Source organism: Pseudopipra pipra, chromosome 1 (assembly GCF_036250125.1).
Source record: "Pseudopipra pipra isolate bDixPip1 chromosome 1, bDixPip1.hap1, whole genome shotgun sequence".
NCBI classification, from domain to species: domain Eukaryota; kingdom Metazoa; phylum Chordata; class Aves; order Passeriformes; family Pipridae; genus Pseudopipra; species Pseudopipra pipra.
Window position 1 is genome coordinate 1,159,775 of NC_087549.1, and position 14,632 is coordinate 1,174,406.

A 14,632-nucleotide genomic window follows, 5' to 3' on the forward strand; every position below is an offset into this window, starting at 1 on the left:
GCTGTGGGATGCCGGGAAAGGGGTGGGATCCAGGGGGAGGGATGTGGGAGCAGGGAGGGAGCCCAACGCACCGGCCACGCTGAGCGTCCGCAGCCGGAAGTCCATCCCGTAGAGGATGATGAAGCACATGGTGAAGTCCAACTTCCGAGCGTCCTCGGGGTAGCGCTCGAAATCGCGGGAATTCTTGCCCAGGCGGATCTCCTTGATCTCCCGGATGTCGACTGCGGGGAGAGAGGAACATGGAAGCGGCCCCTGACGCCGTGGATTCGTGTGAGGGACTCGCGGAGGCTGCAGGAGGTGGGACTGCCGGGATGGGACATTCCCAGGAATGTGGGATGGAATTGCGGGTGCTGTGGCCACGTGGAGACACGTCCCCGGCGCCCTCCAGGGATGTGTGATGGTGCCATGGGCATGGAGTGTCCTTCAGGGAATGGGGGGGTCTCCGTTGGGGTGGGATGGCATCATGGGTTCCATGGATGTGTGTCCTCCATGGATTTGTATCCCAGGATGGGGTGTCCCTGCCTGCGTGACAGCACCACGGGTGCCATGGCTGTGTGTCCTCCAGGGATCTGTATCCCAGGATATCCCCAGGATGGGATGTCCCTTCCTGTGTGACAGCATCACAGGTGCCATGGCCGTGTGTCCTCCATGGATTTGTATCCCAGGATATCCCCAGGATGGGATATTCCTGCTTGGTGACAGCACCACGGGTGCCATGGCCGTGTGTTCTCCATGGATTTGTATCCCAGGATATCCCCAGGATGGGGTGTCCCTGCCTGTGTGACAGCACCATGGGTGCCATGGCTGTGTGTCCTCCATGGATTTTTATCCCAGAATGTCCTGGGATGGGGTGTCCCTCCTTGGGTGCCATGGCTGTGTGTCCTCCATGGATTTGTATCCCAGGATATCCCCAGGATGGAATGTCCCCGCTTGTGTGACAGCACCACGAGTGCCATGGATGTGTGTCCTCCAGGGATCTGTATCCCAGAATGTCCTGGGATGGGGTGTCCCTGCCTGTGTGACAGCACCACGGGTGCCATGGCTGTGTGTCCTCCAGGGATCTGTACCCCAGGATATCCCCAGGATGGGATGTCCCTGCCTGTGTGACAGCATCACAGGTGCCATGGCCGTGTGTCCTCCATGGATTTGTATCCCAGGATGTCCTGGGATGGGGTGTCCCTGCTTGGGTGCCATGGCTGTGTGTCCTCCATGGATTTGCATCCCAGGATATCCCCAGGATGGGGTGTCCCTGCCTGTGTGACAGCACCACGGGTGCCATGGCCGTGTGTCCTCCAGGGATCTGTATCCCAGGATATCCCCAGGATGGGATGTCCCTGCCTGTGTGACAGCACCACAGGTGCCATGGCCGTGTGTCCTCCATGGATTTGTATCCCAGGATATCCCCAGGATGGGATGTCCCTGCCTGTGTGACAGCACCACGGGTGCCATGGCCGTGTGTTCTCCATGGATTTGTATCCCAGGATATCCCCAGGATGGGATGTCCCTGCCTGTGTGACAGCACCACGGGTGCCATGGCCGTGTGTCCTCCAGGGATCTGTATCCCAGGATATCCCCAGGATGGGATGTCCCTGCCTGTGTGACAGCACCACAGGTGCCATGGCCGTGTGTCCTCCATGGATTTGTATCCCAGGATATCCCCAGGATGGGATATTCCTGCTTGGTGACAGCACCACGGGTGCCATGGCCGTGTGTTCTCCATGGATTTGTATCCCAGGATATCCCCAGGATGGGGTGTCCCTGCCTGTGTGACAGCACCATGGGTGCCATGGCTGTGTGTCCTCCATGGATTTTTATCCCAGAATGTCCTGGGATGGGGTGTCCCTCCTTGGGTGCCATGGCTGTGTGTCCTCCATGGATTTGCATCCCAGGATATCCCCAGGATGGGGTGTCCCTGCCTGTGTGACAGCACCACGGGTGCCATGGCCGTGTGTCCTCCAGGGATCTGTATCCCAGGATATCCCCAGGATGGGATGTCCCTGCCTGTGTGACAGCACCACAGGTGCCATGGCCGTGTGTCCTCCATGGATTTGTATCCCAGGATATCCCCAGGATGGGATATTCCTGCTTGGTGACAGCACCACGGGTGCCATGGCCGTGTGTTCTCCATGGATTTGTATCCCAGGATATCCCCAGGATGGGGTGTCCCTGCCTGTGTGACAGCACCATGGGTGCCATGGCTGTGTGTCCTCCATGGATTTTTATCCCAGAATGTCCTGGGATGGGGTGTCCCTCCTTGGGTGCCATGGCTGTGTGTCCTCCATGGATTTGTATCCCAGGATATCCCCAGGATGGAATGTCCCCGCTTGTGTGACAGCACCACGAGTGCCATGGATGTGTGTCCTCCAGGGATCTGTATCCCAGAATGTCCTGGGATGGGGTGTCCCTGCCTGTGTGACAGCACCACGGGTGCCATGGCTGTGTGTCCTCCAGGGATCTGTACCCCAGGATATCCCCAGGATGGGATGTCCCTGCCTGTGTGACAGCATCACAGGTGCCATGGCCGTGTGTCCTCCATGGATTTGTATCCCAGGATGTCCTGGGATGGGGTGTCCCTGCTTGGGTGCCATGGCTGTGTGTCCTCCATGGATTTGCATCCCAGGATATCCCCAGGATGGGGTGTCCCTGCCTGTGTGACAGCACCACGGGTGCCATGGCCGTGTGTCCTCCAGGGATCTGTATCCCAGGATATCCCCAGGATGGGATGTCCCTGCCTGTGTGACAGCACCACGGGTGCCATGGCCGTGTGTCCTCCATGGATTTGTATCCCAGGATATCCCCAGGATGGGATGTCCCTGCTTGTGTGACAGCACCACGGGTGCCATGGCCGTGTGTCCTCCATGGATTTTTATCCCAGAATGTCCTGGGATGGGGTGTCCCTCCTTGGGTGCCATGGTCGTGTGTCCTCCAGGGATTTGTATCCCAGGATATCCTGGGATGGGGTGTCCCTGCCTGTGTGACAGCACCACGGGTGCCATGGCTGTGTGTCCTCCATGGATTTGTATCCCAGGACTGGATGTCCCTGCAGTACCAGCTCCACGTGCCTGATGACCCCCCACTCCCTGTGTCCTCCATGGATTCCCATCCCCAGGATGTGGCTCCCACCAGCGCTTCCCACACTTTTCCCAGCTCTGTGGCTGCCACGCGTCCTCCGGGCCCATCCTGCCCCATCCCAACCGGCCCAGGGCAGACCCTGGCATGGGCTGAGCTCAGCTTTTAATTGGAGCCTCTTCCCAAAAGTGGCAATTTGAGCTTGGACCGCAGGGCGTTGCTTTCCTGCTGCTCTGCTCCCTCATTATCCCGCTAAATAAAGCTCCGGCGGCGTTGGAAGGGTCGGGTTTCCGGAGCCTGCTCTTCCTCCACCACGGGAGACTTCCAGTTTTCCCAGTGGATTTGTCCCACCGGGAGCAGAATAATAACACGTTATTAGGAATAACACCCAAAGTTGTTCCCCATCCCACAACCATCACCCCTCCCCCGGGAAAGGTTTGGACTCTGGGAATGAGCCAGGGACACCGGAAAGGGCTTTGTGTGACCGAGAGAGCGGCCGGACCCCGAGCCTGGGCATTGTCCTGCCGAGGAAATGGGTCATTTCCCGGAGAATTTCCAGCCCTGGCCCCGCTTCCGATGTGGGAGGTGGTGGTGGGGAAGAGCCCACGGAGCCTGATCCACAGTGGGAAAAGCAAAGGCTGAAGGCAGGGAGGGAAAAGGGATGGGGGAGGAATGGGGGCTGATTAAGCAAGAAAAGAGGGGTCGGGGAGTTTTTCTTGGCGGAAAAGCTCCAGAAAACACTGGAGGCTTTATCCAGGTTGTTTTGTTTTTTTTTTGCTGGATGACCGCAAGCCAAATTTCATGGATCAGGGTGGGATTTTAGCACAAGTGGCACACGGGGGCTCTGCAGCCCGGCACGGGCTTTGTTCTGGGAAAAGATCCCGAGAAATCAAATCCCGTTGTCTCCGTGGGGCTCCTGGGGCTCGGAGAAAACTCTCCTTGGGACAAACAGGCAGATTTTTGGGGGGGGAAAAACGGGTTTATGGGTTAAAAAACGGCTGCTCAACCCCAAACCTGCCCATCCCCAGGGAGAGGGGAGAAGTCAGAGGATACCAACAGGCCACAAAGGTGTATTCCTTGGATTCCACACCTCTAAGATCCAGTCTTGGACCAGACCTCTGGGTGCTGCCAATAATCCCAGGATGGTTTGGGTTGGAAGGGAGTGGAAAGATCATCCAGTTCCAACCCCCTGCCATGGGCAGGGACATCTCCCGCTATCCCACATTGCTCCAGCCTGGCCTGGAACACTTCCAGGGATGGGGCAGCCACATATTCTCTGGGAATTCCAGCCCAGCCCCTCACCACTCTCACAGCCAAGAATTCCTTCCCAATATCCCATCTAACTCTCTGGCAGTGGGAAGCCCTTCCCTGTGTCCTGTCCCTCCATCCCTTGTCCCCAGTCCCTCTCCTGCTCTCCTGGAACCCCTTTAGGCCCTGCAAGGGGCTTCAAGGTCTCCCTGGAGTTTTCCTTCTCCAGGTTGGACATTCCCAGCTCTCCCAGCCTGGCTCCAGAGCAGAGGAGTTCCAGCCCTTGGAGCATCTCCGTGGCCTCCTCTGGACTCGCTCCGGCAGGGACGAGCCCAGAACACAGGGAATTCCTGCTTTTCCACCCACCAACACCCCCAAATCCCCCTCCCCGTGGCAAAGAGCCCATTCCCACACAGAACCAGGGGAAGAGGGAGCGGCTGCACAAAACAAGGGAGCCGGAGCCGGGAGCTTCCTGGAAACCACATCTGCGGCGGATTTGCAGGGATCACGTCGGAATTATGTCTCCAAACTCCTCCCAGCATTGTCTCCCGGGATCCCAGGGCGATTAAAACACTCTGGAAGGATTAAAACACCCTGGAAGTCGCTTCCAGCTGCGAAAATCCCTTTTTTTCTTTTCTAATGCAAAGCGAGCAGCTCCCGGGGCAAAGAGGATTTGGAATGGTGGGAAGAGCAGGTCCTGCCCAGCGGGTTTTAGGGATGCTGAGGGAAGGCCTGGGAATTTTTTTCAGGCCTTAGGAGGAAAAAGGGGATGGAGGGAACGTTGTGCTGGGAAATCCCAGCTCTGGTGGCACAAGCCACGTCCACCTGAGTCATCCATTCTTCCAGGACACCTGGAAGCTCAGAATTCCCTCCAGGGGGGAATTTGGGAGACAGTGTCCCCCTGGGAATTCCCGTGGTGGGATTTAAAACCTGAAAGAAAATATCCCTCCTGCTCCAGCAGTGATAAATCCCACCTGGATTTTCTCCTCCCCCAAAAAATCCCATTTCTAATTCTTTGGCATTAACGAGGCTGGAAGTGTCGTCTCTCCAAAATCCTCTTGGATTTTCCATGCTGCCTTCACCCCTGTTGTTTTTAATTTCTTATAAAGATCCTTTTTGGGTTGTTTTCTGCCAGATTCCCTGTGCTGGGAATTGGGATTTGCTGAGGGTGAGGAGCTGGGAGACCTCCAGGATGAGGTTAATTTTGGAGGTGATGTCCCAGGTGATCTCAGGCCTGGACATGGATCTTGGGCCTGGACATGGATCTCGGGCCTGGACACGGATCCTGGGCCTGGACATGGAATAAAGGAATGGACACGGATCAAAGGCCTGGACACAGATCCCAGGCCTGGACACAGATCCCAGGCCCGGACACAGATCCCAGGCCTAGACACAGATTTCGGGTCCGGACACAGATCCCAGGCATGGAGAGGAATCCCAGCCATGGACACGGGGGCCTGGACACAGATCCCAGGCCTGGACACAGATCCCAGGCCTGGACACAGATCCCAGGCCTGGACATGGATCCTGGGCCTGGACACGGATCCCGGGCCTGGACACAGATCCCAGGCCTGGACACGGATCCCAGGCCTGGACACGGATCCTGGGCCTGGACACGGATCCCGGGCCTGGACACGGATCCCAGGCCTGGACATGGATCCAAGGCCTAGACATGGATCCCGGGCCTGGACACAGATTCTGGGTCTGGACACGGATCCCGGGCCTGGACATGGATCCCGGGCCTGGACACAGATTCTGGGTCTGGACATGGATCCCGGGCCTGGACAAGTATCCCAGGCCTGGACACAGATTCCAGGTCCAGACATAGATCCCAGGCCTCAACATGTAGCCCAGGCCTGGACACAGATTCCAGGCCTGGACATGAATCCCAGGCCTGGACACAGATTCCAGGCCTGGACATGAATCCCAGGCCTGGACAGGCCTGGACATGGATTCCAGGCCTGGACACGGATCCCGGGCCTGGACATGAATCCCAGGCCTGGACATAGATTCCAGGCCTGGACATGGATTCCAGTCCTTGACACGGATCCTGGGCCCGAATACAGATCCCGGGCCTGGACACGGATCCCAGATCTGGAAACAGATTCCGAGTCCGGACACAGATCCCAGGCCTGGCCATGAATCCCAGCCATGGACACAGATCAAAGGAATGAACACGGATCAAAGGCATGGACATGGATCCCAGGCCTGGACACAAATCCCAGGCCCAGACACGGGTCACAGTCCTGTGACACAGATGAATCCCAGGCCTGGACACAGATTCTGGATCCGGACACAGATCCCAGGCCTGGATATGCATCCCAGGCCGGGACACAGATTCCAGGCCTGGACACGAATCCCAGGCCTGGACTCAGATTCCAGGTCCAGACACAGATCCCAGGCCTGGCCATGGATCCTGGGCCCGGACACATGTCCATCAGCCACTTAACGAAGCGTGTAATTATCCTGGGAGTCCAGGGGAGAGCCTGGATCCATGTCCTGGCCCTGACAATTCCTAACAGAGACATCAGCCCTTCCCACTAATCCCCCTCCCAGTGGGATGTCGGCCGGAAGGGGGGATTTGAAATGGCCCTGGCAGGCGTGAGGTCCGGGAGATCCCAGCACTTCCATAACATCCCGGAGAACGGGAGGATGTGGGAGCACCAGGAGCTGGATCAGGGGGTGAAGATGTTCCAGCCTGGCACTGAGACAGGGATTGCTCCCACTCCAAGCGAGTGGTGGGGTTGGATGGAAGGACTGCACCATTCCCAGTGGGATTTTCCTTTTGTTTTCCTCTTTCTGGATGACCTTAGGGGGTGTCTCTTCATTCCCATGGGAAAAGCCAGACCCCAAGGCACCAGTGGGGAAACTGAGGCACGGAATCATGAGCGACCCAACATCCCAACCCGGCAGCGTGTGGCACTTCCAGAAAAACCAAGGAGCTGGGAATGCCGTATTTCCACGACTGGATAACGAGCTCTTCTCCATGAGGATCTAAACCACTTCTCCAAGAATGGGGGTCCTTCCTCCCATCACTCATCCCACTCCTCCGGCTGCCACCCTCCTTCCCAGCTCAAAGCCTTTCCACGGCCGGAATCCAGCTTGGGATCAGCCCCTCTGAGCCCCTCCAGGGAAAAGGCACCTCCCAGACCTCCAGGGTGGGCTTTGCTGTCATCCAGGGGAGGTGATATCCCAAACCCGAGTTCCTTCCCTGCGTGGGATGTGGGATGAGGTGAGGGCGGAGCTCCAGGTCACCCCAATCCCAGGTTTTCATCCCATGGCTCTTTTAAGCTCCATTTGAAGCCTGGAGGTAACGAGCACCAAGACATGGAATTCCACCAATTCCCAGTGGTGGGAGAACGTCCCAAGAGTCCAGTGAATCCACCAGTATGGACAGTTTTTAGGGATGTTCCAGTGGGAGCAGCCCAGTTTTGGGGTTAAAAGCACCGTGAGCAGGAACAGCGGCGGCCACTCCTTTACCTCCTTGCCAGGGAGGATATAAATCCCTCGGGATCACACGGAAGCGGCTTCACCCCCAGGACAAGGTGGGAAGGAGGAGGTGAGGGTTGCCCAGCCCAGCAGCTCCTGCTTTTATGGGAATCACCCCATGGTAGGACATTCCATAGGGGATGGAGATCCCCCCATGGCAGGGCATCCCAAGAGGTCCAGGAACCCCCAAACCAGTCACCCCATCAAGGTAGGACATCCCACCATGAACAGGAACCCCAAAACCCGTCACCCCACCATGGCAGGACATCCCACCATGAACAGGAACCCCACAACCAGTCACTCCACCACGGCAGGATGTTCCAACAGGTCCAGGCACCCCAAAAACAGTCACCCCACTAAGGCAGGACATCCCAACAGGTCCAGGAAACCCCAAACCAGTCACCACACCACAGTAGGACGTCCCAACATGTCCAGACATCCCCCAACTGGACACCCCACTACAGTAGGACATCCCACTACGGTCAACACTGGCACAGTCCATCACCCCACCGTGGTAGGGCACTCCAGCAGGTCCAGGAACCCCACAACCAGTCACCCCACCATGCCAGGACATCCCACCATGAACAGGAATCTCAAAACCAGTCACCCCACCATGCCAGGACACCCCAGGCACCCCACAACCAGTCACCCCACCACGGTAGGACCTTCCAACATGTCCAAGTAGCCCAGAGCCGGTTACTGTGCCCAAAAACTCCCCAGCCAGTCACCCCACCACAGCAGGACACCCCACTACCTCCAAGCACCCCACAACCAGTCACCCCACCACAGCAGGACACCCCACTACCTCCAAGCACCCCACAACCAGTCACCCCACCACAGCAGGACATCCCACCATGGACAGGCACCTCACAACCAGTTACCCCACCACAGCAGGACCCCCCAGCACATCCAGGCACCCGGGCACCAGTCACTCCAGCACAGCAGGACATCCCACCACAGCCACATCCACACCACAGAAGAACATCCCACCACATCCAAGCACCCCCCAGCCAGTGACCCCACAGCCAATCATCCCTCAGCCGGGCACCCCACCGTGGCAGGACATCCCACCAGGCCCGAGAACCCCCCATTGTGCCAGGACATCCCACCATGCCCCAAAAACTCCCCAGCCAGTCACCCCACCATGGCAGGACACCCCACCATGGCCAGGCACCCCACAACCAGTCACCCCACCATGGCAGGACACCCCACCACATCCAAGCACCCCACAACCAGTCACCCCACCACACCAGGATACCCCACCATGGCCAGGCACCCCACAAATAGTCACCCCACCACAGTCACACAGCCGGTCACCCCACCACAGTAGGACGTCCCACCACGGCCAGGCACCCCACAACCAGTTTCCCCATCACAATAGGACACCCCATCACGGCCAGGCACCCCACAGTCACCCCACCACATCAGGACACCCCACCACACCCCAAAAACTCCTCACCCAGTCACGCCACCACACCAGGACGCCCCACCATGGCCAGGCACCCCAGAGCCGGTCACCCCACCAGAGTAGGACATCTCACCACGGTCCCACAGCCTGTCACCCCACCATGGAAGAACATCCCACCACAGCCAGGCACCCCACAACCAGTTTCCCCACCACAGCAGGACATCCCACCATGACCAGGCACACCACGACAAGGTACCCCACCCATGGTAGGACACCCCAACACGTCCAGGCACACCACAGCTGGGCACCCCACCACAGTAGGACATCCCACTACACCCCAAAACCCCCCCAGCCAGTCACCCCACCATGTCAGGACATCCCCCCATGGCAGGACACCCCAATACATCCAGGCACCCCACAACTGGGCAACCCCACCACACCAGGACACCCCACCATAGTAGGACATCCCACCACATCCCAAAAAGTCTTCAACCAGTCACCCCACCATGGCAGGACATCCCACCATGACCAGGAACCCCACAAACAGTCACCCCACCATGCCAGGACACCCCACCAGGTCCAGGCACCCCACAACCAGGGTAGGACATCCCACCATGTCCAGGCACCCCACAACTGGGCACCCTACCACAGGAGGACATCCCACCAGGTCCAGGCACCCCACAACCAGGGTAGGACATCCCACCATGTCCAGGCACCCCACAACTGGGCACCCTACCACAGGAGGACATCCCACCATGTTCAGGCACCCCACAACCAGTTTCCCCACCACAATAGGACATCCCAACATGGCCAGTCACCCCACAACCAGTTTCCCCACCACAGTAGGACATCCCACCGTGCCCCAAAAACTCCCCAGCCAGTCATGACACCATGGCAGGACACCCCAATACATCCAGGCACCTCACAACCAGTCACCCCAGCAGGGTAGGATACACCACCACATCCAGGCACCCCACAACTGGTCCCCCCACCATGGCGGGACATCCCACCACAGCCACACAGCCACTTTCCCCACCACAGCAGGACACCCCACCACATCCAAGCACCCCCCAACCAGTCACCCCACCACACCAGGACATCCCACCATGCCCCAAAAACTCCCCAACCAGTCACCCCACCAGGGTAGGACAACCCACCATGGCCAGACACCCCACAACCAGTCACCCCACCACAGCCACACAGCCGCTCACCCCATCACAGTAGGACATCCCACCGTGCCCCAAAAACTCCCCAGCCAGTCACCCCACCATGCCAAGACCCCCCCACCATGGCCAGGCACCCCACAACCAGGGTAGGACATCCCACCATATCCAGGCACCCCACAAACAGTCACCCCACTATGGTAAGACACCCCAATACATTCAGGCACCCCACAACTGGGCACCCTACCACAGGAGGACATCCCACCATGCTCAGGCACCCCACAACCAGTTTCCCCACTACAATAGGACATCCCAACACGGTCAGTCACCCCACAACCAGTTTCCCCACCACAGTAGGACATCCCACCACAGCCAGGCACCCCACAACCAGTTCCCCACCACAGCAGGACATCCCACCATGACCAGACACCCCATGACCAGGTACCCCACCATGGTATGACACCCCAACACATTCAGGCACCCCAGAACCAGTCACCCCACCAGGACAGGCACCCCACAGCCAGTCACCCCACCATGTCAGGACATCCCCCCATGGTAGGACACCCCAACACATCCAGGCACCCCACAGCCGGTCACCCCACCATAGTAGGACATCCCACTATGGCCGAGCACCCCAAAATCAGTTTCCCCACCACAGTAGGACATCCCCCCAAGCCCAAGCACCCCACAACCAGTTTCCCTACCACAGTAGGACATCCCACCATGCTCAGGCACCCCACAACCAGTTCCCCACCACAGTGGGACATCCCACCATGACCAGACACCCCACAACTGGGCACCCCACCACAGCAGGACATCCCACCATGGCCGGGCACCCCCCAACCCCACCATGGCAGGACATCCCACCACAGCCACACAGCTGCTCACCCCATCACAGCAGGACATCCCACCGTGCCCCAAAAACTCCCCAGCCAGTCACCCCACCATGCCAAGACACCCCACCATGGCCAGACACCCCACAACTGGGCACCCCACCACACCAGGACATCCTACCGTGCCCCAGAATCTCTCCAGCCAGTCGTGTCACCGTGGCAGGACACCCCAACATATCCAGGCACCCCATAGCCAGTCACCCCACCACAGCAGGACATCCCACCACAGCCACACAGCCGCTCACCCCACCACAGTAGGACATCCCATCACGCCCCAAAAACTCCCCAGCCAGTCACCCCACCATGGCAGGACATCCCACCATGTCCAGGCACCCCACAAACAGTCACCCCCCCATAGTAAGACAACCCAATACATTCAGGCACCCCACAACTGGGCACCCTACCACAGGAGGACATCCCACTATGCTCAGGCACCCCACGACCAGTTTCCCCACCAGAGTAGGACATCCCACCATGGCCAGGCACCCCACAGACAGTCACCTCACCAGAGTAGGGCACCCCAACACGTCCAGGCACCCCACAACTGGGCACCCCAACCACAGCAGGACATCCCACCATGGCCGGGCACCCCCCAACCCCACCGTGGCAGGACATCCCACCACAGCCACACAGCCGCTCACCCCGTCACAGCAGGACATCCCACTGTGCCCCAAAAACTCCCCAGCCAGTCACCCCACCATGGTAGGACACCCCAATACATCCAGGCACCCCACAAGCAGTCGCCCCACCATGGTAAGACACCCCAATACATTCAGGCACCCCACAACTGGGCACCCTACCACAGCAGGACATCCCACCACGTCCAGGCACCCCACAACTGGGCAACCCCACCACAGGAGGACATCCCACCACAGCCACACAGTCGGTCACCCCACCACAGTAGGACATCCCACCACAGCCAGGCACCCCATAACCAGTTCCCCACCACAGTAGGACATCCCCCCAAGCCCAAGTACCCCACAACCAGTTCCCCACCACAGTAGGACATCCCACCATGCTCAGGCACCCCACAACCAGTTCCCCACCACAGCAGGACATCCCACCATGACCAGACACCCCACAACTGGGCACCCCACCACGGTAGGACACCCCACAACATCCAGGCACCCCACAACCAGTTTCCCCTTCAGCATAGGACATCCCATCATGGCCAGGCACCACACAGCCAGTCACCCCACCAGGGTAGGGCACCCCAACACATCCAGGCACCCTACAACTGGGCACCCCACCACAGTAGGACATCCCACCATGCTCAGGCACCCCACAACCAGTTTCCCCACCACAGCAGGACATCCCACCATGACCAGACACCCCACAACTGGGCACCCCACCATTGTAGGACACCCCAACACATCCAGGCACCCCACAGCCAGTCACCCCACCAGGACAGGACACCCCACCATGGCCAGGCACCCCAGAGGCAGTCACTCCACCGTGGTAGGACACCCCAACACATCCAGGTACCCCACAGCCAGTCACCCCACCACAGTAGGACATCCCACCATGACCAGACACCCCACAACTGGGCACCCCACCATTGTAGGACACCCCAAGACATCCAGGCACCCCACAACCAGTTGCCCCACCCCAGTTTCTCACCCCCCCGGTCCCCCCCCGAGCCGATACTCACTGTCCCCCTCCACCTTCTCGGGCGTGCGGCTCCAGATGATCTGCCGCGTCTCCAGCTTCACCTGGAAGGTCCTTCTCTCCGGCCTCTGGGACTTCTTCTGGTAGAACAAGGTGAGGACGGTGCCCATCTCCAGGCAGCGCAGGATCCTGCCCATGTCTCCCGCCTCCATCCTGCCGTCCTCCAGGAATCCATTGACGCTGCCGAGCCTGGCCATGGACATCTTCAGCGCTGGGCCATCGCCGGGAACGCGGGTGGCTCATGCAGGAGGGGACGGATCCGAAGGGCCGAGACCTCCCCGGGGATTTTGGGATTTGCCCTGGGTTTTTCCTCTAAGGACGGCGGCCGGGATTGGAGATGGCCAGGAGGAGGAGGAGGAGGAGGAGGAGGAAAAGGCTGGGCTGGAGGCACCGTGACCTTCTCGCCAAGGCTGGCTCTGGATCCGGTGTTGGCATCCAGCGGTGGCGGCGGTGGGAAGAGATGGGCAGCGCCGGGATGGCCTCGCGCTGGAACGTCGGGAGCGTCGGGAGGGCGGAAAAGCATCCGCTGGATGGTGGTGGCGGTGGGAGAACCTCCGTGGGAAAACCCAGCCCCCCCAAAAAAACCCAACCCTCCCCCTCCCCAAAAATAAACCCCTCAACCCTTAAAAAAAAAAAAACTCCCACCTCCAAAAAACCCCGATCCCTAAAAAACCCCCATCCCCCCCAAAAAAGCCAAATCACCCCCCCAAAAAAAAGACAAATCGCCCCCCCCCAAAAAAAAAAGCCGAATCACCCCAAAAAGTGCGGGGCCGGGAAAAGGGGGTGGGAAAGGGGTTGTCGAGGGGAGGTGGGGCGGCTTTGGGAGCAGCGGGATGGGCGCTTGGGATGCGGGGTTGGGAAGGAGGTGCCGGGGGTGGTGGTGGTTGGGGGGGGGGGGGGGTTGTCCCACCGTCCTCCCGCCGCCGCCGCCCCCCTTTTTCCCTGGCGGCTCCCTAATTTCGGGCGGATGAAATGGAGGCCCGGAGGAAACGGCAATCACACATGGCCGGAAAGAGCTCAGAAAGGAATTTCGAAAAAAAAAAAAAAAAAAAAAAAGCAGGATCTTGGAGAAAGGCAAACCCCGAGCGAGAGAGGAGAGGGAAAAAAAGGCGGCCGAGGGTGACATCTAGAGGAATTCCGCGTGGGAACAGGATTTGGGGGGGATCCAACACCCCCATCCAACCCCCGGGATGGGGCTGCCTGCGTGGAAAAGCGGTTGGGTTTGGGGTTTTTTTGGGGGATTAAAGGGTTAAAGGAAAGCGGCTGGAAAGCGGGATAACTCCTGGTTGTCCTCGCTGTGCCGCCGGTCTGGGAATGAAGCGCCGGGAAGAAGCCGGAGCGGAGTCACCGCTGTCATGAGTTTGTCCCGCCTCAGCTGGGGCGGGGTAGGGGGAGAAAAGGGTTGGGAAGCGCCGTGGGGAGAAAAAAACACTTGGAGAGAGAGAGAGGGGGAAAAAAAAAGGGAACAGGGATCGGCGTCACAGCTTTTACCCTCCTGAGGGGCTGGGCTGGCTGGGAAGCAGGGAGAGATCCCACCTTTCCACTGCCTGCCTGCAAACCTCCCCTTTCCCAAAGAATCTGGGACACACGGGGTGAAAACGAGCTCGGGAAGGGGGTTTTGTTTTCCTTGCTTTATCCATGAATTCCTTTCTGGTTTCCCACTCCTCTGGAACTGGGAACTGGGGTTTGGCTCC

General features: G+C 59.2%; 2 protein-coding genes across 4 annotated transcripts in view; one reads left to right on the top strand and one right to left on the bottom strand.

Annotated features, from left to right (window-relative positions):
* Positions 1–13,864, bottom strand: part of LOC135404572 (1-phosphatidylinositol 4,5-bisphosphate phosphodiesterase gamma-1-like) — a 34,779-nt gene extending 20,915 nt beyond the window's left edge. The window contains exons 1-3 of one of the 3 annotated variants that reach the window (XM_064639340.1): positions 13,849–13,864; positions 12,922–13,424; positions 72–221 (exon numbers count right to left, since the gene is read on the bottom strand). In XM_064639340.1, the coding sequence (XP_064495410.1) occupies positions 72–221; positions 12,922–13,141 (370 nt within the window). In that variant the 5' untranslated portion in view covers positions 13,142–13,424; positions 13,849–13,864. Of the gene's footprint in view, positions 1–71; positions 222–12,921; positions 13,536–13,848 lie in introns of those variants that run through there. The other 2 variants (XM_064639475.1, XM_064639408.1) reach the window with 2 other exon arrangements.
* CATSPER1 (cation channel sperm associated 1) lies at positions 10,930–14,385 on the top strand. Its single transcript, XM_064639848.1, has one exon. The coding sequence runs from the start codon at positions 11,228–11,230 to the stop codon at positions 12,272–12,274; it is 1,047 nt and encodes a 348-aa protein (XP_064495918.1). The 5' UTR covers positions 10,930–11,227; the 3' UTR covers positions 12,275–14,385.
* Positions 14,386–14,632: the final 247 nt, after the last annotated feature.